Source organism: Apaloderma vittatum, unplaced genomic scaffold, assembly GCF_000703405.1.
Source record: "Apaloderma vittatum isolate BGI_N311 unplaced genomic scaffold, ASM70340v1 scaffold1094, whole genome shotgun sequence".
Taxonomy (NCBI): domain Eukaryota; kingdom Metazoa; phylum Chordata; class Aves; order Trogoniformes; family Trogonidae; genus Apaloderma; species Apaloderma vittatum.
The window spans coordinates 23,084-47,306 of NW_009713026.1; the positions used below are offsets into that span (position 1 = coordinate 23,084).

Genomic DNA, 24,223 nt, shown 5'->3' on the forward strand with positions numbered 1-24,223 from the left:
CTTTTGAATACATTGGTCACATAGTGTTAAAAGACAACGTGGACATGAAATCTCATGATATGAGAAATATGTACTGGATGCCCTGCTATGAAATGAGGTGGCACTTACTTTTCTTCAATTATTATCTGTTCAGTAGTTTAAGGGTTTTAGAAAGTCTTCTTTCCAATATTTCTTGCCAACATTTTAAAATATCACCATCAAATTATATTAGCATTCCTTTTGTATTTTCAAAGGAACTCCTATGGATTACTTTGCAGGTCACTTTGGGACATAATTAGATGGAACTTATGGTTGAAGATTGAAAATTTAAAATATCTAAATGAATGAAGTTAGAGGCTTAATGAAATACTTAGAGCTAGGAAAAAAAATAAATATTGTTTGTTAATACTCAAGTATGCTTTTGCTTGCTTTTGGCTTTGTTGGTTTTCATACTTTTTTGCATCATGTAACAGTTCCTTGCCATATTTAGATTTGCAGGTTTTTAGCTTTGCCTCTACTGGTTCTGTAGGAAAAAAAGTTGCTTATAAATACCACAAGATGGAGCTGAATAACATGTTCCCAGCAAGTGCAGGTTTTCCAGCTTTCTTTCATAAATGAATAGGCAGATGCAGTTCTCAATAAAGAAATGCGATTTAAGACACAGCGGTAGTAGAAACACATGGTTCACAACACTGAAGGAGTGTAAAATTGCAAGATGAATCTGATGAATCAGATTTTCAATCTTTGATCTAACCATGATTATGCTGATTACATTTAGAATAATAGGACTTTCATAAGTGCAAATAAACGTAAAACAGGCCTTTTACAGCATAGTATCAACTGACAGTGGCAAATAGTGTGAGCGGGAGAAGTGAATAATTATTTTACACAGATGCTGTTTTGGATCTTCCAAACTACATCTCTTCACTGATTTTCTTATCAAAGCTTGTTTTGATTGTTTTTTTTTTGGTCAGTGTGTAACCATGTACTTAAGTAGGTGTAAACTTTACTGTAAATTACAAGCAGTCCAGCTTTCTTCTGCTCAGCTAAACCTTAGTGTCTGAAAATAATATGCCTGGGATGCTTTTCTCAGTTAGCCTTGGACCAGAATAAGTGTTCAAATGCTTTGCGGATGTTTCAAGGCTTTTTAATGACCAGCTGCTGGAAGTGTTCTCAGAGTGCTTTTCTGGTAGATAAGGTAAATTTCAGACAAAATTACTGATGCGTAGATATTAAGCTTATATTTTAAGGTTTTACAATCCTTTTTTTTTTTTCGCTCAGGAGGTAAGCACAAAGACTGTATCGCTGTGGTCCTATATAAACAGCCAGTTAGATGAGTTCACGAATCCTTTTTACGTAAACTATGAAAACCATGTCCTGTACCCTGTTGCCAGTCTGAACCATTTGGAACTATGGGTGAACTACTACGTCAGATGGAACCCACGGATGCGGCCTCAGGTATGAGCTTTCCATAACTTTTATGTTTTAATGACAAGCACAGAGATTAAACCATTGCTTTTCATAGCATCGAATGCAGTATTTAATTTCAAAAGTGCTCATCTGTTGCATGTATTTCAGCTGATGGGGGAAAGGTGATTTTCTCAAAGAAGATGTGGGATGTGTTCATAGATGCTTGTTTTCACTTGACCTTTACAGTTTCAAGCTGACATGCTAAAGATTAAACTCTCCTTCTATGTACTCCTTGATTCATCCAGTATTTGTTCTTATAAGTAATGTCTTGCTATTCAGATAAATCTCTAAATCTCATCAAATACTCCATATGCTCTCATGCTTAGAACTCTGAAGAAAGAACATTCAGTTTGTGTCACAACCGTAACATATCTGAGGGTGCTACACCTTCTCTTTATTTAAGATAGCATTCCAAGGTACCCTCAAGCATATTATGATAAATTACCTGTATTAAGTGACTGCTCAAAAGCTGCTTTCAACTTCTAGCAGTTAGAATGAGACATGAGATTCAAATTTATTTGACACACACAAGTCAGAGGCTGTTGTAAGAGGTGGTGTTCCAAGGTAAGTTTCAAGGACAGCACAGCAGCAGCAGACCAGGCGTCTGAGAAATACCCTTTAAGGTCCTGGACAAGTGGGGATCGCTTGCGTTCTCACGGAGACGTTTCCTCTGAGCTGCTTTGTTTCCCCGTACTTGTTCTGTTTTGGTTGATGTAGTCCTATGGCTGTGTAAGTACCTGTTAGGTGTTAGCACGTGTTAAAACTTGAAAGATGGTGTATTTTAATCTTTATGGTTCTCAAGTAAAATTGTCAACTTCCTTTTAGCAAAATACCATCGTTCTGTTTGCTGAAAAACCTCTGTGTGGTTTATGTACGTTTTAGTATAATGGACCTGCAGCAGTGTCAGTTCGTTACTTGTATTTAATTGAGATCTATAGGCCCTCAAAGTGAGCAGCCTTTGTAAACGTGTGTGAAAGCTACTCCCAGTCCAAAAGGAGGTGAGAGTGGGGAATACGTGACATAATGAGAAGGCATGGGAACTGTCACAGAGTTGGTGGCAAGCTTTGCTCCCTGCCTCCCTGTTGGAGAGCACACAGCGGGCACGCCGGTACGTAGGAGTCCTTCATCTTCGTGCTCTTTGAGAAGGGCTTCCTCAGGCTGGCAGTAATAAAATTTGGTGATCCTGGTCACTGCCTGCACGTGACAACCACCTTCTTTTCTTGAAGAACTGATACAGCTGTTCTGACTTCTTAGTTCGACCACATCAGCTCTGTCTTGTGAGGGTACATCACGCCTTTCCTCGTCTCCCGCCTGAGTTTGCGCCATATTTGTGGCAAATACTTCGAAGTGTTTCACATTTACTCTCATAAATTTGCTGCAGAAATTCAACTTGCTTGTTGCAGGATTGCGTTCTCCAGGCTAATAATGAAAGCAAAAACTCGTGCAAAGAAGCAAGTAAATAGTCTTTATAATCGCAATATATGAAGTTTGCTTTCTTCTGTGTTTGCATCGTGTGGTTTCACACCCTGACTGCCCTTTCGGTAACATTCTGACCCGTTCAGTGACTGAAAAATAGGCAGTGACCATTGCTCCACCCGGTCTTCACTTCAGTGAAAAAACCTCTTAATCAGTGGATATATTAAAAGAATGGGCATCTCTGCCTACTGCTAAAAGGTGTTTGTGCTGAATACCTTTTAATGTGGCTCTTTTGGTTTTCAACTGGAATAAGAGAAAATAAAATTTTTAAATGTGAAGGAAGCGTGCTCTGATGAACAGCAGTTCAGGGCAGCCTCACGTGTTGTTTTATCAGCTGCAAAAATGTCTTCAGGAAACTAGAAAATGTTTATTATTTTCTAGGTGCTCACCAAAAAGGAGAAAGGCCTAGTAGGTGAGTTTAGAGGAAGATGAATAATAGTCTTTTAATATAATCAGAATGGATGTTTCATACCAATTTTCAGTTGGGACTTAATTGCACTTCATCGACTTTTCTATTGGAACTGAGCATACCTCACCTTTAACTTTTTTAATTTGAAAAATTACTGAATGCTAACGGGATATAACCATTTATTTTTACATTGTTGTACGCCTTCTTTGAATATCCATGTCTCGTCAGACCTTTTACAGCATAGTAATGTCTGAGCATATTCTTCTTTGTACTAGGACATACAGAGCTTAGCGTTGATCTTATGTTCTGCAAAGAAAAGATTGCTTCTACTGTTACATCTTCAGTTCTATCTAAGTTTTGTGGAAGGCTGACAGTGCTTTTTATGGTGTTTATTTGCATCAAGGGTCCCATTTTAGCACTACAGCTATATTGCAGTGATCCTGTGCAGTTAGGTGACACACAGCCTCCTTCCCCAGGGTTCAAACCTCAGGTATCTGAGCAGCGAGCACCGTGGAGAATTCTAGGCTAAATGTGGACATCTCTTGTGGATTCCCTTTTTGCTAAACTGCACTTCATCAAGGTCACTTGAATTCTTAAGTGAAATAAACTTTTCCTGGGTTTCACTTTGGAGGTGTTAAATCATTATTGACTTCTTGTCCCAAGAAAATTAGATAGATTTTAGTCCTGTCTTATTTGAGTTCATTGACTGAGAAAATACTTCTTTTTTTTTTTTTTCAGATTTGCCCTTTCTTTGGGTTGGAGAAATGTGTATTTGTATGTGATATGTGGAAGATAAGCTCTTTTGTTCTCTCCTACAGAGGTGTGTGCTCTGTGGGTACCTGCCACTGGACTTACAGATGACCTTACTAGCCTGGAATAGATAAGATAATATGAGGCTTTTGATTTTTTTTTGGTTGATACCATGTATTTGTCTTTCCTTTTCTATATAGTCATTCAGACCTCTTCTTTACACTGATTCAAGGAGTTCTGGCTGCCAGATGTAAGTTAGTTATCTACTTGGGAAGCTCTGGAAGGTGGGGACAACACAACACATGATGTTCCTGTGTATGACTTCTGCAGGGGCAGCAGTTTTGAACCGATATACTCTTATCATTCATATGTGCAGAACATAAGTAAAAGTTCTGGTCCTTTCAATTCAAACTGTGCTTTGCTATGTGAGAAGCAAGGAAAAGAACGTATTTTAGTCACAAAATTTGCATAGCCCATTAGGATATGGTTAGTTGTTTTTATGCATTCTGGGAAATGACTTTTTAACCCTTGGAATAGAGAGCTTAAACTTGGTTTGTTTTAATTGTGACATGTTTTTTTTAAAAAATCTTTCTATACCTGCTAATTTTTCTTCAAGTTCTGTTCTGCAAATTTGGCCACTGTGCTAGAGTTAATGTCATAGGAAGTTTTTCAAATGCGTTCTTTTCTTTGTGTGGACTTTAATCCAGAATATGAGGTTAGCACCATCTGTAATCTAGAAATTAAATTCAGCTACTGGAATGGAATTATCTACTGAAGGCAGGCTGTGGAGCTTCCATGAAAAAAACAGAGAAAGTCTGTTCATAGATTAACAGCTGGCTTAAAATAGGAAAGGAAAAGGTAGTTATAAATAGTAGTAGTTATTTACGTTCTGTAAATAACTGTTCAGTATATACAGAAATGACTGGGAAACATATAAACAGGTTACAGTGATTGCTGCTTTTTTTAAATGCTGTGTATAGAATTGCAGAAGGATGTGATGTGTTGAACAGTTGAGTGGTTAGATGTCAGCTGAATTTCAGTGTCAAACAAAATACTGCGTATGGAAAAGAACAAGTGAGATGCTAAGCATCACTGCAAAAACTGTTGAGAATAAAGTGGAAAACATAATTATTGAGATGCTTTGTCCTGCACATAACAGGGTATGACTTGCTGTGTTGCAGGTGGGGTGTTCTTATTATATATACCTGCCTTCCGTGACATTGCCTGGCATTTTCCTCTCTGAGCATGTTGACATGGATTGTAATATTTTCAAAGTTTGTATATATGACTTAACACCGTTTTGTGGCAGCACAAAGCCATTATATGGCCCTGGAAATGCTCAGCATTGCAGTCCATGGTCTTGAGTCACATCTTTTTTGTGCAAGAATGAGGCAGGAGATGTGAGGAGAAGGAATTGCCCTCCTGGGTTAGAGAGCTGGCTGTTGCCCTAGCTAAGGAGACTTCATCCCTGCACGTGCCACAGTTTCTCGTGAGAAAAGGCTTTTTACAGTACCTGATAGTTTCTATTTGGGTGCCTAAGTCAAGATTTCCAGAATCTAATTTACTGTGGGTAACTTAGCTGCAGGTGATTTTACCTGCAGGTTAAGCCCTCAGCATTCAACTGATGGGAAATAAAATATAGATTAACTGCTTACCTGTGTGCTGAAAGAATCTGTAGTTATTTAAGAAAAAAAGGTTGGTATCTTGGAGTGAGCACGGCATCAGAACATGCACAGACAGGGAGAAACTAGTACTGTAGAAATCATCTTCATTTTGGGGAGTTGTTAATGTATTTTGAAGAGCAAGCGCTCAGAACATTGCTCTGTTCTATCGGATGGCTAAATCCAAATGGGCTCTAGATTTTACCAAGCAGTGGCATCAGCTTGTGGTGCCCAGAGTTTCCCGAGTTTTCTGGAAATCTCTGTGGTTGTTTGCAAAAATGATTGTTCTGCTTCCTACATGGTAGGATTCAGAATTTTTGTTTGCTAGTCATTGCTATTGCAGAAAGCTGGGCTGGGATTTGCTTGGTTTCCTGAGAGCAAACCTTTAGAGTAAGTGTGAAAGTACTGATTATTACTGAAAAGCGCTGTTTCCACCATTTGAGATTGCCTTTTTCTAGGAATAGACTGTTAACTAGATTTTGAAAGCAAGTCTGTCAGAGTTCTGGCTCTTCACGAAGAACAAAAAGCTCAAGTGAAAGATCCTGTTGCCTTTGCAATGCACAAGATAGATTCTTGAAAAACCAACAGTCTTAAGTCAAGCAAGGAATTCAAAACAACCATTTTCCTCTGCAGCCTTTCTTCCCTGTCGCTAAAACAGATGAAGTGTATTCACTGAGCAAGGCAAAATGCATTCACTGTTGAACAATTTTCATGTGAGTGACTGTCCTTGAGCTAGTACAGTAACACACACTAGATATCCATCCAATTAAGACTTGACGGTACTGTAAGTGAGTAGCTATTGTCATTTCTTTTGTACCTATCCTTGTGTTGACAAATTTTGCTATCCAAAAGCACTCCAGAATCCTGAAGGATTACTTGGGAATAAAAACCTGAAAATCAATACTGAAAGTGAACTGTAGTAATTTTGTCATATGTCCACAGGTTTTTTATGTGTTGTAGTATGTATATTGTATAGCGTGATTCTAGTTTTTTTGGGGGTATAATTAATAAAACCACAAACTTTGTTTTCCCTCAAGTTCTCACCCAGCAGGATTTATTGTAACTGTGAAGTGGCATGTTCTGAGAATTACAGTACCCCAGGTTCTGTTTTCGATGTACCTGTGCATAATGCAGTTTAAAAAATAGTTTCATATTAACAGTACTTTAAGTGATAAAGAAAGTTTCTTTAGCAGCATTCTAAGTATTTTTCAGGTCATTATATGCTATAGATATCTTTAAAGTGTAGAAGTATCTGCTTTTGAACGAAACGGGCAGCAAAGGCAGCTCGTTGGGAAAATAAACCCACACGCATTTTAGCTGGTTAGTTTGCAGGAACCTACAATTGCTTTGTCTGAGTGAAGAGTGTTAGTTGACTCACTCAGTTTTGCGGCATTTTGCTGGTTTTTAATGGTTGGGGGCCCAGTTTCAGGTATTGCAAGCTTCCCTAACAGAGGGAGAATCCCGTCAAGTCTCACAGGGGAAAGAGGCTGCTTGTGCCAGAAGGAGGGAACTGGAGAGACGGGGCAGCAGCCGGGTCACAGGGAGGGGAGGGAAGGGAGGAAAAGGCAAGAGCGGAGGGTGGCTGCAGACAAATAGGTTGTTTGAGGAGAGGGATCCCACCCTAAGTTTAGTTGTGGCTTGGTGCAGAAAAGTCGGACTGGAGATGTAAAAAAATGTTGAACTGAGCAAAACTGCAAATTGTTAAAAAACTAGAGGTGCCTAAGAACTGTGCTAAATAAGATCTTCCTGGTGGGTTGAAATTTCTCAGGTAAATTCTCTGTGTTGTACAGGGCCAATTTTTGGTTAATGCCTGGAGCAGACTTCCCAAGGATCCAGGCCCTGTTCCCCACTACTTAGTGCTGCTGGCAAACTCCTTGGACTTCTCCCTGCTTGGATTGTGTTGCTCGCTGTGTTAGATGTAAATGCCAATTTTGTTTTGGATTGATCAGCTTCTAATCTGTTTTTAGGAAATTTTATGTGATCAGAGAAATCTAGTTTTATTTCTTACAAATAATCAACTGGCAGAATTTTTTCATGAGGTTAATCAGCCAAAAAGGCGAATGTATGACATTTTAACAGATTATGTTTCTACTTTATTTTTTACTGGAATATTTTGTTAAATAATGGAAATGAAATTCACTGTTTTCCAGCACATTGAGGTAATAGTTTAAATAATGTGAAAAACATAGAATCATAGAATGATTAGGGGACTAGAGGGTAAGTCTTATGAAGAGAGGCTGAGGGAGCTGGGGCTGTTCAGCCTGGAGAAGAGGAGGCTGAGGGGAGACCTTATCGCTCTCTACAAGTACCTGAAAGGCAGCTGTGGTGAGCCGGGTGTTGACCTCTTCTCCCTCGTGAACAGTGATGGGACAAGAGGGAACGGGTTCAAGTTGCAGCAGGGGAAGTTTAGATTGGACAGTAGGAAAAACTTCTTCGCCAAAAGGGTGGTGAAGCATTGGAGTGGATTGCCAAGGGAGGTGGTGGAGTCACCATCCCTGGATGTGTTTAAAAAACAGCTGGATGTGGCACTTCAGGAAATGGTTTAGTGTTGGGATGGTGTCGGGCTGTAGGTTGGACTTGGTGATCTTAAGGTCCTTTCCAATCTTGATGTTTCTATATTTCTGTTAAGACCTCTAAGTTCATCTAGTCCAGCTGTCCACCCAACACTACCACGACCACTAAACCATGTCTCAAAGTGCCACGTCTGCACAATTTTTGAACACCTCCAGGGACAGTGACTCCACCACTTTCCTGGGCAGCCTGTTCCAACGCCTCACCACTGTTTCAGTAAAGAAATTATTCCTAATATAAAATGGATTAAGTTGGAAGGGACCTTAGAGATCATCTAATCCAACCTCCCTGTCATGGGCAGGGACGCCTCTCAACTAGATCAGGCTACTCAAGGCTCTGTCCAACCTGGCCTTGAACACCTCCAGGGAGGGGGCAGCCACAACATCTCTGGGCAATTTATTCCAAAGTCTTGCCGCCCTCGTACTGAAGAATTTCTTTCAAGATCCAATCTAAATCTATTCTCCTTCAACTTAAACCCATTTCCCCTTGTCCTATCAGTGGACACTCCTGTAAAAAGTCCCTCCCCAGCCTTCCTGTAGGTTCCCTTCAGGTATTGGAAGGCAGCTATTAGGTCCCCCTGAAGCCTTCTCTTATCAAGACTGAACAATATAAATATAAATATCCATTATAAATATCCAATCTAAACCTCCCCCAGTGCAACTTGAGCCCATTTCCTCCCATCCTATCACTAGCAACTTGGGAGAAGACCTAATGAGCAATGGCCCACCCAATTTTCCAGCCCAGCAAAACCTCAGATACGCTACTGGCTTAGATTTCATCTGTGTTGGCTCCTCTTGTGCAGCAGAGGTAGGTCTTTGCTTTCCCGGGGAGTTTGGGCAGCAGCGCTGGGACCTGGGTGCGCGTTGCGTGGCAGCGGCGCTGCAGCAGCACCCGAGGATGCAGGTGGTACAGAGCAAGGGCTGCATCCTCTCCTGAAAATCTCGTGTCGATACAGCGGAGTAGAGCAGCAAAAAAATAACTTGATTGCGACTGAGTGGTGGGTCCAAAGTCATCTTTCGAGCTTCCACTCGTAATTTGAGAGAGCAGAAAAACAGTACATCTGCTGTCAGCCTCCCAGCAAATTCCTCTCGACTGAATCAATTATATGATTTCTTAACATGACTGTCAGAAAAGCTTGCCATGGAGACACTCCTTGTGCTGTGCAGGCAGACACTTCTGGGGTTAAGGTGGTAATGAGATCTTTTAATAAACAATCGTCTCCAAACTTCTTGTTCCTTACAGAATCTGTCACTCTTCCACTTCCTTTTATTCTAAACGGTGGCAAAGTAAAGGAGCTCGTTCGCAGGAAGCGTTATTGTGAGGGCTGTTGGACCCCTTTCCCTCTGCAGAAGGCTTTGTTTGAGAGAGGAGGGGCACACCGGAGTATAATGGGGTGAAGTGACAGAAGTGGGATAGTTATCCGTAACGATTTGCACAGATTGGCACGAGGAAATACTGGTAGGCCTGCCTGAGAATAAGTCTTTAGGAAATGTGGAAATTAACTAAGCCGGTTTTATTACTATTTTAAAGGGGTTTGTGACAGAATTAGTTTCAAGATGCTTCATCCTCTTACTCTTCATCTTCCTTCCGTGATGGAAGGAGGCTTCCAGAAAGCTGCATAATTCCAGTTATATTTGGTTCTCTTAGTGGTTTCATTAAGAAAAAAAAAAATACATGTGACTTGAGGTTGAGGCTTTTGTTTTGGGTGTTTTCCGCCTTTTTCCCTCTAGCACCATTGTCTGTGTTTTCATTCTTTCACATTTGAATTTGCTGCATTTTTCAAAAAAGGGAAGTCACAGTAGCAGAACTGAAGATATCCGAGGGAAAACACAGCTCCTAATGCCAGGCTACTTTTCAGGTCTTTTTATTAAAACTTCTGTAATCTATTTTTATATCTTTCAGCTGCCTGTGGTGACTTTTTCTTACCCCATGAGTATGTAATTCTAACAGGGACCGTTATCACTAATAAATGAGTTGTTGTCAGCTGCTCGAAAATACTCTGAAAGTGCTAAAGATTTCTCTAGAATGAATTTGACATGTTATTTCATGAAATTAAAGTATGTCTCAGAAGTTTAGTGTGTAAAATCTTTTTGGAACTTCACTGGTTTATATCAACGTGTAGCTACATGGTGCTGAAGCAACAAGAATCTTTTCCTAGGGAAGACTTGACGTTAGAAAACCATTTGTGTTTACCATATGAAATGACATGATGATATTCATGTATAACTGTCTTGCCATGCTTACATCTAACATGCACGTACTAAAAGATGGGCAGCATTTTAAAGATGATTTTTTTTGTTTTCTCCCATTGTAAGACCCTACTCTGCCTTGCTTACAGCTTTCCTGGACTCTGGTGATTTGTTTTAAATCACCAAGTATGTGTGTCTGACTAAATTGTTCTGTAAAACTTCATCCAAGAAGGCTCTGTTGCTTATGAGAACGTGACCAAGAAAAATGTTTTCCCATATGAAAATATTGGTATTGTAGACTTTTGTTGGGCTGAGGGGCTGTTTTTCTGTAAGTATTGCATCTCTAGGGCAAACAGGAGATTTTAGTATGAGCGATTATGTTTCAGAAATGTGCCTGCTCATATCCTGGAAGAAATTCATCCAATTTGGAGGTCTGAGGCTGAAACAATCTCAGTGAATTCTCAAGGACTGATAATAAATGAGAGGAAAAGGACTGAGAGGTGGATGTGAGGGAGCTGTGACTAACTGGCGATAGGAACTAGGAGGGAATAATGTGCCAGATGCTGAAGGTCTTTGCTTTCTGTTCCAGCCAATCTGGAAAAACGGGTTGGAGGAGGCACGGATGCAGACAAACAAAAAATTGTCCTGTGGGTGAGGGAGCAGAAAGGGAATTTCTCCTTGCCTTTGCCACAGGATTCCTCCATTGTAAGGGAGGGAGATCGCCTGGAGCAGAGAGTGGTCCCTATGCATGCTCCGTAGTTACTGGGTGTCCTGTGTGACACCCGCAAGGCCAAATTGCAGAATTCTTAAGTTCTCTGTTAAACCATTTGGAGATCCAAGGTTTGCAAAATTAGGAGGAGCTTGCTTCAGATCCTTGTCTGTGAAAGCGGAGTGTTACTACTCCCATACCTCATTATGGTGCTGCAGAAATAATTTGTTTCTTGACGTGAGATGAAAGTACAGAAAAGGAAACTTAAGATGCTGAAGTTCAGAAGAATAAATAAAGGATGGGGTCAGGCACTGTGAGGAAAACTAAATATTGAATAGCTGTTCACTAATTGAGAAGCATCAAACAGTGCACTGAATAAATGAGGAGTACAAGAGGGAAGCTAGAATTTTAATTTTTATTTAACCAACAGTTTTATAGTGATGTACAGGAAGCCTGAATTGAGTTTGGAGAAGTGATCTTCATTCTGACATCTCCTAATTTTTTGAGAGCATACTTTTGCAGTCTTAATGTCAAATAGGTTTTTTGTGTGACTTGAATATACACAGACCTTTTAAATGTCATTATTGTTATTTAGCTGATTTATTTAGAGACAGTCCTGTTCTTTGAGATGGACATGTGGGGAGAACAGCACTTGTGCCCAAGTTAGAGCATTGAAGTAGGTTCTGGGGGAATGCAGAAAGAAGGGTCGAGACACGAAGCCACACTTTTCCTCTTTGAAGTACTTTACACGGCACACAAATTCTGCAGCAGCTTTTGTGCCGTGTATCCTGACAGGATTTGTAGTAGGTTCCCCAAAAGGCAGCTGTACAGAACTGCGTTTTCTGAGAGCTGGGGCGTAGTGCAGTAGAACACAGCAGCTAGTGCCCGTGTGAAAGGTGTCCAAGGGAAATTGGCCTGTTACGCCGACTCATGATTAAGCTGTGCAGAAATCAGATGTACCAATCTCCTGTGACCCGGGGCTTGCGTGACTAATGACACCAGTGGTAAATCACTCTGTTACGGGCCTGCGCGCTTCAGGAAAATGTCTTCATAAAGAAGAAATCAGAAGTGGGAGTGGATGAGGAATGGATCTTTTACTTGAGGAGAAAACAAAAACGGGGGGTTGCTGATTCCAGAAGGTCCTGATCTTCACTGAAATGTGAATTTTCCATATTAGCATTGCAGACAAACTTTACTGCCAGACTAAGTTTTGCCGTGTTTCTAGGTGAATACATTTTCTGCAGACCACCTCAGAAAGAATGAGATAGGGTGTCTGGAGGGTGTGCTTTGGGTTGGGTGGTGAAGGAGGCTGCTGGCTGTAGATTTGTGGCCTCACTTGCTGACGAGATCCTACAGCGAGTGTGGGAGAAGCTTGCAAGAGGAGAAGGAGTTCATTGCATAGCGAAGGCGGGACTCCGGGGTCATTGGGAGCTTCATGGTGTGAAGCGATTGATCTGCTGAAGACTCAGAAAGCCTTGTGCTTTTAAAATTGATGGAGATGACACGCTGGATGAACTGATGTCTCCCGGGGTACTGGAAGCAGGACTTTGTGAATACACTGAGGTTCCTGTTCATGAGCTAAGCCACAAACAGGAAAGAAGTACATGGCCAAAGAACGTTGACCTAAACCAGACTGTTTGATACTATTTCATTACTTTAAGTTGGAACCAAACTTAGAAATGAAATGGTATTTTCCTGTTTCAGATACACGAGTGTTAGCTTTTGAAAATATCGGAATCAAATGCATGAATTTTTTATGTGCTTTCTTTAAAAAGCCAAAACTCACAAAAACATAAATTATGACTCAGTTGTGTGTTGATGGTAAGAAGAGAAACCCTTTCTGGTTTTTGATGTCTCCTTCACATAGCACCATGTGAAATTTTTGTGCTCAGGTGTGCATCCCAGCCCTGTAACCACTTTTAAGCAGTAAAAAGTGATCATGAGTGAGTGTAGTTCCCCTGAACCTGGCATTCTAGAAGCCCAGGGTATAAATTACTTACAACATCTAGTAATCCATAGGTTTCCCATTGCTTCACTTTTCCATCATTGTCTCGACAGCCCAATTAAATTCTTTTCCCATCTTGCTCTTTCCAAAAGCTATAAACAAAGAGAGTTTATGCAGGATAAAATAAATTGAAAGCGATTTGCAGTCAAACTTTTTTTGCCTTTTCTGTGGCGTTTGGAAGAAGGGGAGGTCTCTCTCTGCTTGTTGGACATAACAGACCCAACTACAAAAAATCCAGTGTGGCTTGCATCTTCCTTGGGCTGAGAGGTAGTCAGATCTTCCAGATGAGTGTGAAAAAATGCCTAGAACTCCGATGCAGGGCAGTGCATCTCTGGTGTTTTCTGGGCACTGTCAGAACCTGTACAACCATCTCCTGTGAAAGGTTTATTGGAGTGTGGCTCCGGGAGGTCCGCCACAAGCACAATTCACTTGGCTGCTGCTGCACTTCCCTCGCTGACAAGCTGGAAGGGTCAGACTCTTGGAAAAGTGCCTGGTTAGAAGAGTTAGAAGATGCTCTGCACGGAGACAGCTTTGTGAGTTCTACACTCTTTACATCAGAAGTTCTGTCCTAACAGGCAGGGGAAATAGTTCTTGGGAAAAGTGTTTTAAGTTCAGCTGGAAGTGGCACTGATAAGGGATAGGGGTACATTTATCGGAATATGTCTGGTATCCCATCAAGACCATTTGCAAACAGTCTTTTGAATAGTTTTCCTGCCAGCTGTGTTGTTAGAGAGGGACAATTTGCTGCAACGCTTCATTTCAAATGGCTGAAGAAACGCTTTCCCTAAATATCGATACACCAAGACTCAGAGGTGTTGGATTCCTTCTCTTACTGAAGGAAATGGTGGCAGCGTTGCTGGAGAAGATGACTCGCTATGAGAGTCAAAGTTAAGCCTTTTCTTTCTTTACCCGGCAGGTTCCAATCCATCAAAATCTGAAAGAGCTCCTCGCCATCCGGACGGAGCTTCAGAAGAAAGTGGAAGATTTGCAGCGGGAAGCTGCCACGCGATCCATTTCTTCCTCCTCTGACAGAGGTTCATCTCCTTCCCATTCCGCCACGCCAGTGCACACCTCTGTGTGATGTGTAAAAGCCACGACAAAAAATCGGTGTCAGGTAGCAGAGAGGAGGGCAAAATGCTTTTCCCATCACAAAAGGATTGTGAGTGACTTGTAATTGCTGTGATCTACATGCCTTACTCTGTGTCTGATATTATCATGATGAGGCCAAACAAGAGCTTCAGTAGCTGTGATGTATTTCCTTGTTGGCAGTTCCCACGTGTGTTTTGACAGCTCTAGCTAAATCACCAATTGTGAAATTAAACTTTGTTTTGAGCAACTAACAATTTAACCATCCTAAAAAGGAGTCCATCTGCCAAGCAGACAGAAGAATGGCTCTCGCGCTGCCGAGGGTACCGTGCCTGGGTGAGAGACTCAGACGGGATGCCGCGTGATGCTTACACAGAACGTTTTTCTGACTGGGAGCTCCTTACTTCACCGAGTAATATATTTTATTTTTTTTGGCTAGAGCAATTTATTTTTTCTAGGTAATTAATGCACTTGGAAATTGATTTTAAAATAAATGTTTTCCAGTGTAGTGGGTTTTACATTTTGACTAAATATGCCATTAAAAGTTAAGCTGGATTTATCAAGTAAACCACACTGACTTGTATGATGTAATATATTAGGTAAAGCATGTATTTTCGGTTTTTTAATGCCTTTTGTACAAGTTGAAATAAAGTCTTTTGACTGTTTAGCTTATTGTTCAGTTTCAGCCTCTTGGGCGAGGGGTAAACTTATTCTTGTCAAGGTCTTGTACAAAGTAAAAGTTTGTTTTCTAGCAAATGGTAATATTTGGGGTTGGAATGACATCCAGCTGTGTAAATTGTATAGTCTGTATAGCTCCACGTTTTGTTAAGCGTGTTTTGTTTTAAAGTGTACACACAAAATGCAAAGCTGTGTCCATTTATGCACATATGTATGTGATGGTCAACATACACATATTTCCGTGGTTTTATGCTGTTCAGAAAATGGATCCTGCCTATCCAAACGGTTTCGAAGACCTTAACTTGTAATGACTTTGTTTGACAGAGTTTTTTAATAATGTGATCTTAATTGGTTTTTCTTGAAATAAAGCCTCTCGGCTTTTTGTTTTTTAAATTGCTGGTAGCAGTTTTTTTCTGTGAAGTGAATAATTTAACTGTGTTTTCATATAGAATATACATTCCCAACTTTCTTTCATCTCCCTCCCAAAATATTCATATCAGAGAGATTTGATTACTGTAACATCCAACCTTTTAAAAAAATGATTCAGTGGCCTTCCTGCAAGGCCCAAAAGTGGTATACACCAAAATCTTTCCCTGGAATGTTTCCCTTGCTGTGTTGCGTAAGAATCTGGTTCTTTTCCGTAGGGCACTTAAATAGTGCAGCTCTGCTTGTTGACCCGTGCCTGTATTGCTCCAGGTTCTGCTGGTGGGAATTCAGCCCTGTTCTCGAGAGCCAGCTGGTTCTGGGTGCTGACTGGGGTTTGTGCTGTCCGTGAGTATTTGTTTATTACTGCCCGTTTGTTCTTAAGAAGCGACGGCGCTTTTCTGTTCCGCTGTGTTCCTGCGCAGCAGCATTTGGTAAAGGAGCAAGGTTTGCTGCTGAGCGCTTCTGCAGATTCAACTGCGCTGTACCCAGTGTTACAAGTTTACTGTGCAGTGCAGGGTATTTCGACATGTCCTTTTTATTACAGGGAATGCTTTTTATAATAGATTCTCATCTAGGAGAATAAAGTTTGCAGTGTCTCATCTCGTCTTGGTTCTGCTGAGCAGTATGCCAGCAGTCAGTTTTACGTTGCCAAAATATGTTGAGCTGGCATTGAATTAAACTCTTCCATACTTCGGATTTCCTTGACGTTTTAACTGTATATTAAAGGAAAGCACATTATCTCTAAAGTGCAGCGCTAAAGAAAATCTTTTGAAGTTTTTTCTCTTTATTGGTGCTAATAATCACAACATTTCCTCTGTCATTGTAAAAGCGAGGTCTGGATTAGCTTGGGCATTCTGGCATTTTTTAAAGCTTAGATTCTGAGAGCTAAAATCTGTGAGTTTTGCGTAGACGATTCCCAGTTATTTCAACTGGCTGGCTGTTGATCCAGACGTTTCCACACAGCTCAGTGAGTCTTCTCTGATCGAGGGGAGGAGCCCTGCTGTTCCATGTGTGGGCACGGTGGGTGTTCTTGTGTGTTCTTAGCACGGAAACTTTCAGAGGTATTGTCGAGTTTGTATATGCTAGTTAAAGTGTAGTTTTATATTAAAGAGGTGACTGTACTCAGTCTGCTTCCCAATAATCAGATTTTTTCCTACTGCTTTAATAACTAATTCTGTCTTTTTTTTTTTCGATAAGGCAGTATTGAACTGGTTGAGGAAAAGAGCAGAATCCTGTTCCCTGTCGGATGCACCTTGGACAGAACTAATAATTTCTCATTCAAAAGTTGGATCTTCTTTTGCTTTGGTTTTTGGTTTTGACTCTGCAGAGCATGAAGGGAATGTGCCAAGTCAGCAAGCGGTTAAGTTTGAGGTAGGATTTTCCTGTTATCAGTGAATGACATGTGAGGGGGAACAACCTGAATCCTGTCCCAGAACAACATGAAGCTTTGGTAACCAACTGAAACATTGTTTTGCTTGTAAAGTAAGTGAATCATCAGCATCAGACACTTTGCCATTTCAGTCCTTTTTCTGAGCTGAATTACACTTTTTTCTTCCTTTGTAGATAAAAGTAAAGTTTTTTGTTTGTTTCATTAAAATGGAAGGTGGCTTTTAAAGCTGCTAAGTGTTCCTATCTGCCTGGTTTTGTTCCCTATATAGGCAGCCTTCCTCTCAAGGAGTTGAAGCTTTAAACAAGAAGTGCTTGATTTTATTTTTTTTTCCCTGAGAAAAGCTGCCCTAATTCACATGCTGTATGTAGTAATGTCAAGAACGGCTGGTTCTCTGAAAGCTGGAAATAAGGAATCAACAGCTCTCCTTCACGTGCATTGAGATGCAGAGCAGAGGACAAAGTAAAACGGGTAATTTAGAGAATTCCCCTGGTGAAGCATTAATGTTAAGAAGCAAAAAGGAATGTCCATTTGCTGAGAGATCCCATCTGCTGAATTAAGTGGGTGTCATAGTTGACATCTTTTGACCGCCAGGTCATGTGCAGTTGGCAAGCGAGAACTTTATTTCTGCAAGCAACAGAGGCCAGAAGTAGCTCGTTTGACATATAAACCACCTTTTCTGACTGTGGGGCTAAGCACTGCATACCAAGGTGAAAGCTTATTTTGCACTGCATGGGATATTCATCTGCTGGATGTGCAAATCTGGAGAAAACTGCAGGAAATGTAGGGCAGCAAAAAGGACCAAAATCCAGCCGTGCCGAGTCCAGCCAGGGCCATGGGGCACTGCCTCCACGTTAGCCGATGGGGGACCCGGGGAGAGCGCATGTGTGTGAGCAAGTACTTCATTTGCTGCCCTTAAAGTTTTCATAACGTTACTTGTTTTCTCACAAAGTTCAATTTCTTTTTGAAAGGAAAGTCTTCAGTGTACTTCCACGTGATACACAATGAGGACACAGCCCACCATTTGCAGTTTAATTTCAACATGAAAAAAAAACCACAAAAAGTCAGGTCTAAAATGTCTTATTAGTCAACTTGGTTTATTTGGTGTTTTCCAATCGTAGTCAAATTCTGTTTTTACCCCCGTGATCCTTAACAAGCACATTAGCAAAATGAATCGTGTTTTCTTACAGCATTACATTAAACCTTCGTGTGGAATAGATCACTTCTGCGTCACCAAACACCACGACCTGGCTTTTAACTAAGGACTTAAAATAAAGGGTTCTCTAATTTCACAATAGCATCATCGCTGAACTTCATTTGTTCCTGAACCTCCTTTGTTGCAGAAGTAGATTTTTAAAGCCTTAGCCTGTCCACTCATTTTACTTTTTCAGAATTTGAAATGGTATTATGGACTAATTCCACTTTTATCACAATAAATGAGTAGTTAAGCATGACAATATAGCACTTGTAAGGGTTCATTAGTGGAGCTGCATGAAAATGTCTGAGTTTATAGTGCCAAAAAATTCTGAAATTAATGTCGGAGTATTCTCTACAAAGGAACCTAAACTGAAGAAACTGCTACAGTATTGCCAAAGGACAATGCAAGTAATTGATAGAAAAAACAACAAGAAAAGAGCAAGTTAAATTCTTTCAATTTTCTCTTTGAGAAACCTTTTCTGAATCATTTTATTAAAAAATAGCTTTCGTTAAGCCGAACTGAGGTGTGGTTAAAAAAAAAAATCTCACAACGCAGATAGCACATAAACTCTCAGGACAGCTGTATAGTTTTTGGACTCACGAAAAAAAATAATCTCAGTTTTCCAGTGGTTTATAGCCTTATTTTATAAAGGATGAGAAAGTTTATAACATGTACATATAGACCCTAAGTGCAGGGTTTTTAAAAATTCCATATCCAGATTTAAAGAGAATAGATATGAATTAAATCAAAGTAGTTAGAAAAGTTAGTGCTGGGTCAGTTGTTCCAGAACTCGGATCACTGCTAGGAAAATACACAGGAATCCTCTCAGTTGCTGTAATGTCTAAAATACAGGTGATGGATAAAGTCCCTGTTTCTCAGAGACTCATCTGACTGTTCAGATCAAGAAGGAGACAGGCCACAATAAAAAGCAATTTGAGCCTTTACTGATACTTAACACATGAAGACTTCCATTTTTTCTCCAGTTTTGAGGAGCATCATAGAATCGCTCGGGTTGGAAAAGACTTTTAAGATCATCGAGTCCAACCGTTAACCCAGCAATGCCAGGTCCACCACTAAACCGTGTCCCGAAGTACCACATCTACACGTCTTTTAAATGAGAAGACCAAGTTTAATTGGTTTACTGCAGTTATTTGTCAGTATCTTCCTATATGAAATCCTAGAGAAAGATATCTTAAATTGTGTTACTGTAAATTTTTGAGTTAGTGCTTTCACTGTGCATTTATGGCTTTGCATATGCCTAGGAATCACACTGAGGTGTAAGTATTCACCAAACTCATAGAGAAAACCTTGGGGAAAGGAGCGCCGTCTGAGTTCTAAAAAATGGGTGATTTTTTTCAGTGAAAGAGTTTTGGGGGTTTTTAGAATTGCAGTATTTGTGGATTAGACACGTTTCTCCTATGTTCTAGTGACCACATTTCCCAAAGGAGGGGTGGGTGCTATAGACTTTAAGCACTGCTGGACACTGTCCACTCGACAAACAGGGAGGGCACGGTAATGGAAATGGGAAAAAAACGATGATCTGCATCTACAGAAAAGTCACCAGCAACAGGAGAAACGGAATTAGAGTCACTTGACCTAAGCTAGGGAAACAGCTAGTGCTCATCAGTGCCACGTTGTAACACGTCCTCTACAATAACCTTCTAAAAACATTTTTCACGCTGCAGCTTTCCAATGTGTTTGGCCAAGAAAGAAAAAGAGGTGAGAAAAACATGCAATGGTGCTTGGGAATGGGGATAGAAGAAACTCAGCTGTGTGGCTTTGTCAGCATCCGAGCTCCTGCCCGCGATGATCCAAATCCTGCAGACCACACTTCCTCCACGAAAATCCTTCTCTGGGAGTAAGCAAACAGGGACTGCATCCCATCTCTATTTCCTCTGCTTCTATTCTCTGAGCAGCCAATAATTAAATATTTTTGTTTTCTGATCCAAATACATTTATAAAATAAAGCAGCAATAGTTTGTACCAGTAGCACTGAATACACACGAGGCACCATATATCCCTAGAACTCGTGTTCCTCATAAAACACTGTGGCTGTTCTGCCAGAGCTAACGTAAGGCTTTAAAAATGCAAGTGTTAAAAAGAGCATAAAGAATTGTGCAGCTATTGCAAAATACTTAGCCATGTTACTAGGCAATTTCCTTTCCAAAGGAGCTGTTAGGCAGCAATGCTCCTAGGCTGGTTCAGCTCCTGGCAAGGCCTTCTGGAAGCTGGGTCTGCCTGAAAGCTGTGAATTTGTACATCAAACTGAAAGGCTTCTTTTTTTTTTTTTTAAAATACACATTCACAAAATATGAGATTTGCAAAACCATACAAAATGCACACATTTCAGGTTTATATGTAAATAGTGAGTACCTCTTACACCACATAAAGTGACTTTTTCTTCACTTGAGAACATGCTTTATAAGCAATCATTGATTTGGATGAACATACTGGAAAGTGTCAGTATCGCTATTTTAGCAGCGATAAAAAAGAGTTGGGGATAGATTAGAAACACAAACACAAATCCTTGCAAGGTAATGAGTGTCAGGTTTTGATATGGGTTCCACAACGTTGCGTGAGCGCTCATGTGGGATCGAGGAGCTGTCGTGGCAGCAGCCCAGTGTCCTGCTGAGCACCACTCATGACCCAATGCTGCTCAGAAAGCTACAGGAACCCCTCGCAGGATGGTGATGGAGGATCCATCCTCTCAGAAGATTCTGCCTTTTTTAAAGGTTAGTCAGTGGCACAAAGGATGAAGCTTTTTATCCTTTTTTCTGCCTCGGGTGCCAGGGAGTGCTCTCAATCGCTGCTGATAAAAGGAGGCGGGGGGATGGCATCTTGCCAAGCGTGACTTCTCTTGTGGTAGTGAGCATTAGAGGTCTTGAACGACACCTGCTTTGTTTATTTTCTTTCAGGTTTAATCTGCAACCTGGTCTAGCATGAATGAGACTCGAACCTGCCCTTGAAAGCATCCAGACATGCAGAGTTTTCATTTTCGTGACAATGCAGGTATCTGGCGTCACACAGAAGCTGTATCACTTGGCACCTTCAGCTGCCTTCTGATCTCTAGCACAGCCAAGCATTCAAATGGCATTTGCTAAAAGCAAACTCTGCACGCACTGCCGTTACCTGTATTTATGTCTTGGCGTGAAAAATCAGGTCCTTTGATTTGGTTAGAAGCCCAGCGCTGCGTGGTGGTGAAGCAACCTCAACTCCTGGCTTTGGGACGGCGAGTTGCCTGCCTCAGCCCGAGACCCACCCATAGGCACTTCTTTTTTAGGTGGAGCTACACTAAGGCCCACAGCGTGCCCTCAGGCACCATGCAGTTTTCATCACCTCTGCTGGAAAGGCCGTGCCCATGGCTGATGGCAGAAGTTGGCTGGAGGTGCTTTACAAAGCGCTTGGAATGGTTTGCTTTGGATTGCGATTTACAGGCACTTCACTGTCCTCACTCCTGGAAGCTCTTCTGCTTCTCGAAAAAGACCTTGTGTCCTAATTGAAAATTGACCACTGCTGAAGCACCTTCTGTTGGTTTGCATACAACTGGACATCAAACCTACAATGCTACTTCGATGTAAACATGTACCTCTCTACAAAAAAATAAACATGTACAACCACTCTAACCCTAAAGCCTAGAGCAATAAGAAGCCAGTTCAAGCCTAAGAACACATTAAATAGCTTTGGAGTCAAATTAAATAAAAGGCTAAATTACAAGAATGTACGCTCTCCGTTTGCTGCTGACTGATAGTTTTCTAGCCCCAGGTCATGTTTTAAATCTTCGCACCGTCTTGTTTTGGTGGTTCTGCGGACTGTGTTTGCAGTACTGAATATTTAACTAGAGAGAAAGAAAAAAAAAAAACACAATAAATAATCCTAAGTACAATAGCACATGATGGAACCAGAGCACGAACAACAGGCACCCAGTTCTGGCTGGCTGTATGTGACATTGGAAAAGCCTTTGCAGCAGCCTTGATTATCTGTCACTGAAAGGTGGCTCATGCTTTTCTTATGTAAGACACTCTCGATGGCTGAAGACATGAAAGCTAAATTTTAACTGCCATCATTTGCAGCATGAGCTCCTTGGTTTCTTACCACGGCTTTCCTTTGTGTGCAATAAAGGGAGAAAAACACTGTGCCGGGTGTTTCACAAAAAGCTGCAGCATCAGCTACGTGCTGTCTTTATCAAAGAGACACGGCAGCTCAGTGCAGCACGAGGGACTTTATCCTGAAGTCCTTCAGTAAAGCTGCTTTTGTGGCCAGATGCCGACAGGGTAAAGAATGCAAGGTTCTCACCTTGGGGTTCCTCGCTTACGACAGCTTCCATGTTTTCTCCTTTCACATATTCCGCATTAAGTCCCTCTGAGAAGTAACAATAAAGAGAGTGAGATGGGAGGACAGAAAGGAAAAATTATTTGCTTTGATGCCTTAAAAACTCTGCTAACGGGTCGATCTGCTGTAAAAGCTAAGATGCCCTTTTGCAACCTCCTCCGCACTACCAGCAGTATGGAAAGAGTAACCCATCAACAGTGCTGAGAAAGCGTTGCTGGATTTTCAGGTGACCACACAGGCTTGCCTAGAAGGCCCAGCGTCTAGCAGCAGCCTCTTTTTCTCTTGCTTGGTTTTTATCATGCGAGGCAGCAAGGCTAATCAGTGTGCTAAGGCGCTCAGCTAGGAGAAGCACGCGGAGTAGGTACGTCTGCTGGACGGGACGTGTCTAAGCATAGAGAGATGGCGTGGCTCTCATCATGAAAACCTAAGTTATGCAGAGCTGCGAGAAGCAGTTTAGAGCAGGGCTGTGGTGATGAAGCAGGATCCCAGTGGGGTGTCAAATCCCGAGTAAGTCCCTTATTTAAATGCAAAGGAGTTTCCAGTGTTGGCAACAAGTGCAGCCAAGGCGAAGGGGCAAGGCTGGGTGCTGGCGGGCAGGCCGGGGGGCTGCCAGAGGGGATGCAAAGGGAAAGGGGTGGCTCTGCTCACCCTGGTCCAGCTCAGAGCTACAGAGTCACAGGAATCACAGAATTGTTGGGGCTGGAAAAGACCTCTGAGATCATCAGGTCCAGCCTGTGACCCAACACCCTGACATCAGCCAGACCATGGCATTAAGTGCCACATCCAGCCTGTCCTTAAAGTTGATGTTAAGACCGTGTGGGGCACGCCACAGACCTCAGCCATGCTCTACAGCTTCTCTAAAGGACCTCCTGCGCTAACTCCTCCCTCCATTAGGGAGGGACCAGGTAGGAGTGGTGGCCGTGTGGGTTTGCAAAGGCCGAGGCAATCCACACTGCAGCCATGCAATGCTCGCTTTTTTTAGGCATCTAAACTTTATATGCAACTAAATGCAGCGCAAAGTGTGGCCAGCACCTGCCGTCCTCACCACCAGGTTTTGATGGGGCTTATTTGTATCTCACAGAGAAGGAGGGAGACAGGCAATGGTGCTAAGGCCTAGGCAAAGCAGTGCGATGGAAGCCCTAACACGCTGATGGGGCAGCCGCTGCCTCCAAGGTACAGGAGAGAAGATAAGTTTCTGCAGCTGGCTAAAAAAAACCAAAAAAACCCTAAAACCCCATACCAGCAGAGATGCCGCAGTCTGTGGCTGGCTGAGCTGTGGAGGCAGGAGAGAAGCTGCAGGGGCAGCACCGACGGCTCCCGCCCTGCCCCAGCACAGCAGCACGGCTCGTGAGCGGGAGACCCAGCGTGAGGGAAGAACGTGGGATAAAGAGTTATCAGGCAGCTTTGTACATGTCCTGTAGAGGAACTGGCAAATGCTCATGTGAAGAGGCTCAAAACCAAAAAGCGGAGCTGCAGCCTTGCCACTGCTGGGCAAGGAAAAAGCCAAGCCTGTTCAATGTGCTTCGAGCCAGTGGTCATTGCGCACCACCACTGCCTCCCTCAAGACGTGTTTTGCTGGGATAACACCAAATGTAATTTATGTTTTTCAATAAAAAGCCACTTTTGCAGCGGCTGACGGCTCTTAGACTTCTGTCATGCATTGCAATGCATCTAAGGCCTGACATTAGCCCAGCATGCCATGTCTGATGGCTTAAATTAATCCTCCTTTATAATTAACTTTAATTTCCTGCCGCCTTTCTGGGGCTTTGTGTCTCTCAGCTTCCCCCTCATCAAAGCCTTTACTCTTTTTTTTTTAATTATTTATTCTTGCCAAAATATCATTTAAGTGGAGGGGAATATACAAGGGTGTTTCATTCCATCACATTCATTTGACTTTTCC

The 24,223-nt window shown here is 41.7% G+C and overlaps 2 protein-coding genes across 3 annotated transcripts in view; one reads left to right on the forward strand and one right to left on the reverse strand.

Annotated features, from left to right (window-relative positions):
- MTMR1 (myotubularin related protein 1) overlaps window positions 1–14,632 on the forward strand; it is a 35,506-nt gene extending 20,874 nt beyond the window's left edge. For both annotated transcript variants that reach the window (XM_009868186.1, XM_009868188.1), the window contains 2 exons: window positions 1,261–1,437; window positions 14,136–14,632. In XM_009868186.1, coding sequence (XP_009866488.1) covers window positions 1,261–1,437; window positions 14,136–14,300 — 342 coding nt within the window. In that variant the 3' untranslated portion in view covers window positions 14,301–14,632. The remainder of the gene's footprint in view (window positions 1–1,260; window positions 1,438–14,135) is intronic.
- Window positions 14,633–21,764: 7,132 nt separating this feature from the next.
- Window positions 21,765–24,223, reverse strand: part of CD99L2 (CD99 molecule-like 2) — a 23,105-nt gene continuing 20,646 nt past the window's right edge. The window contains exons 9-10 of the mRNA XM_009868189.1: window positions 22,288–22,353; window positions 21,765–21,829 (exon numbers count right to left, since the gene is read on the reverse strand). Of these exons, the coding sequence (XP_009866491.1) occupies window positions 21,765–21,829; window positions 22,288–22,353 (131 nt within the window). The remainder of the gene's footprint in view (window positions 21,830–22,287; window positions 22,354–24,223) is intronic.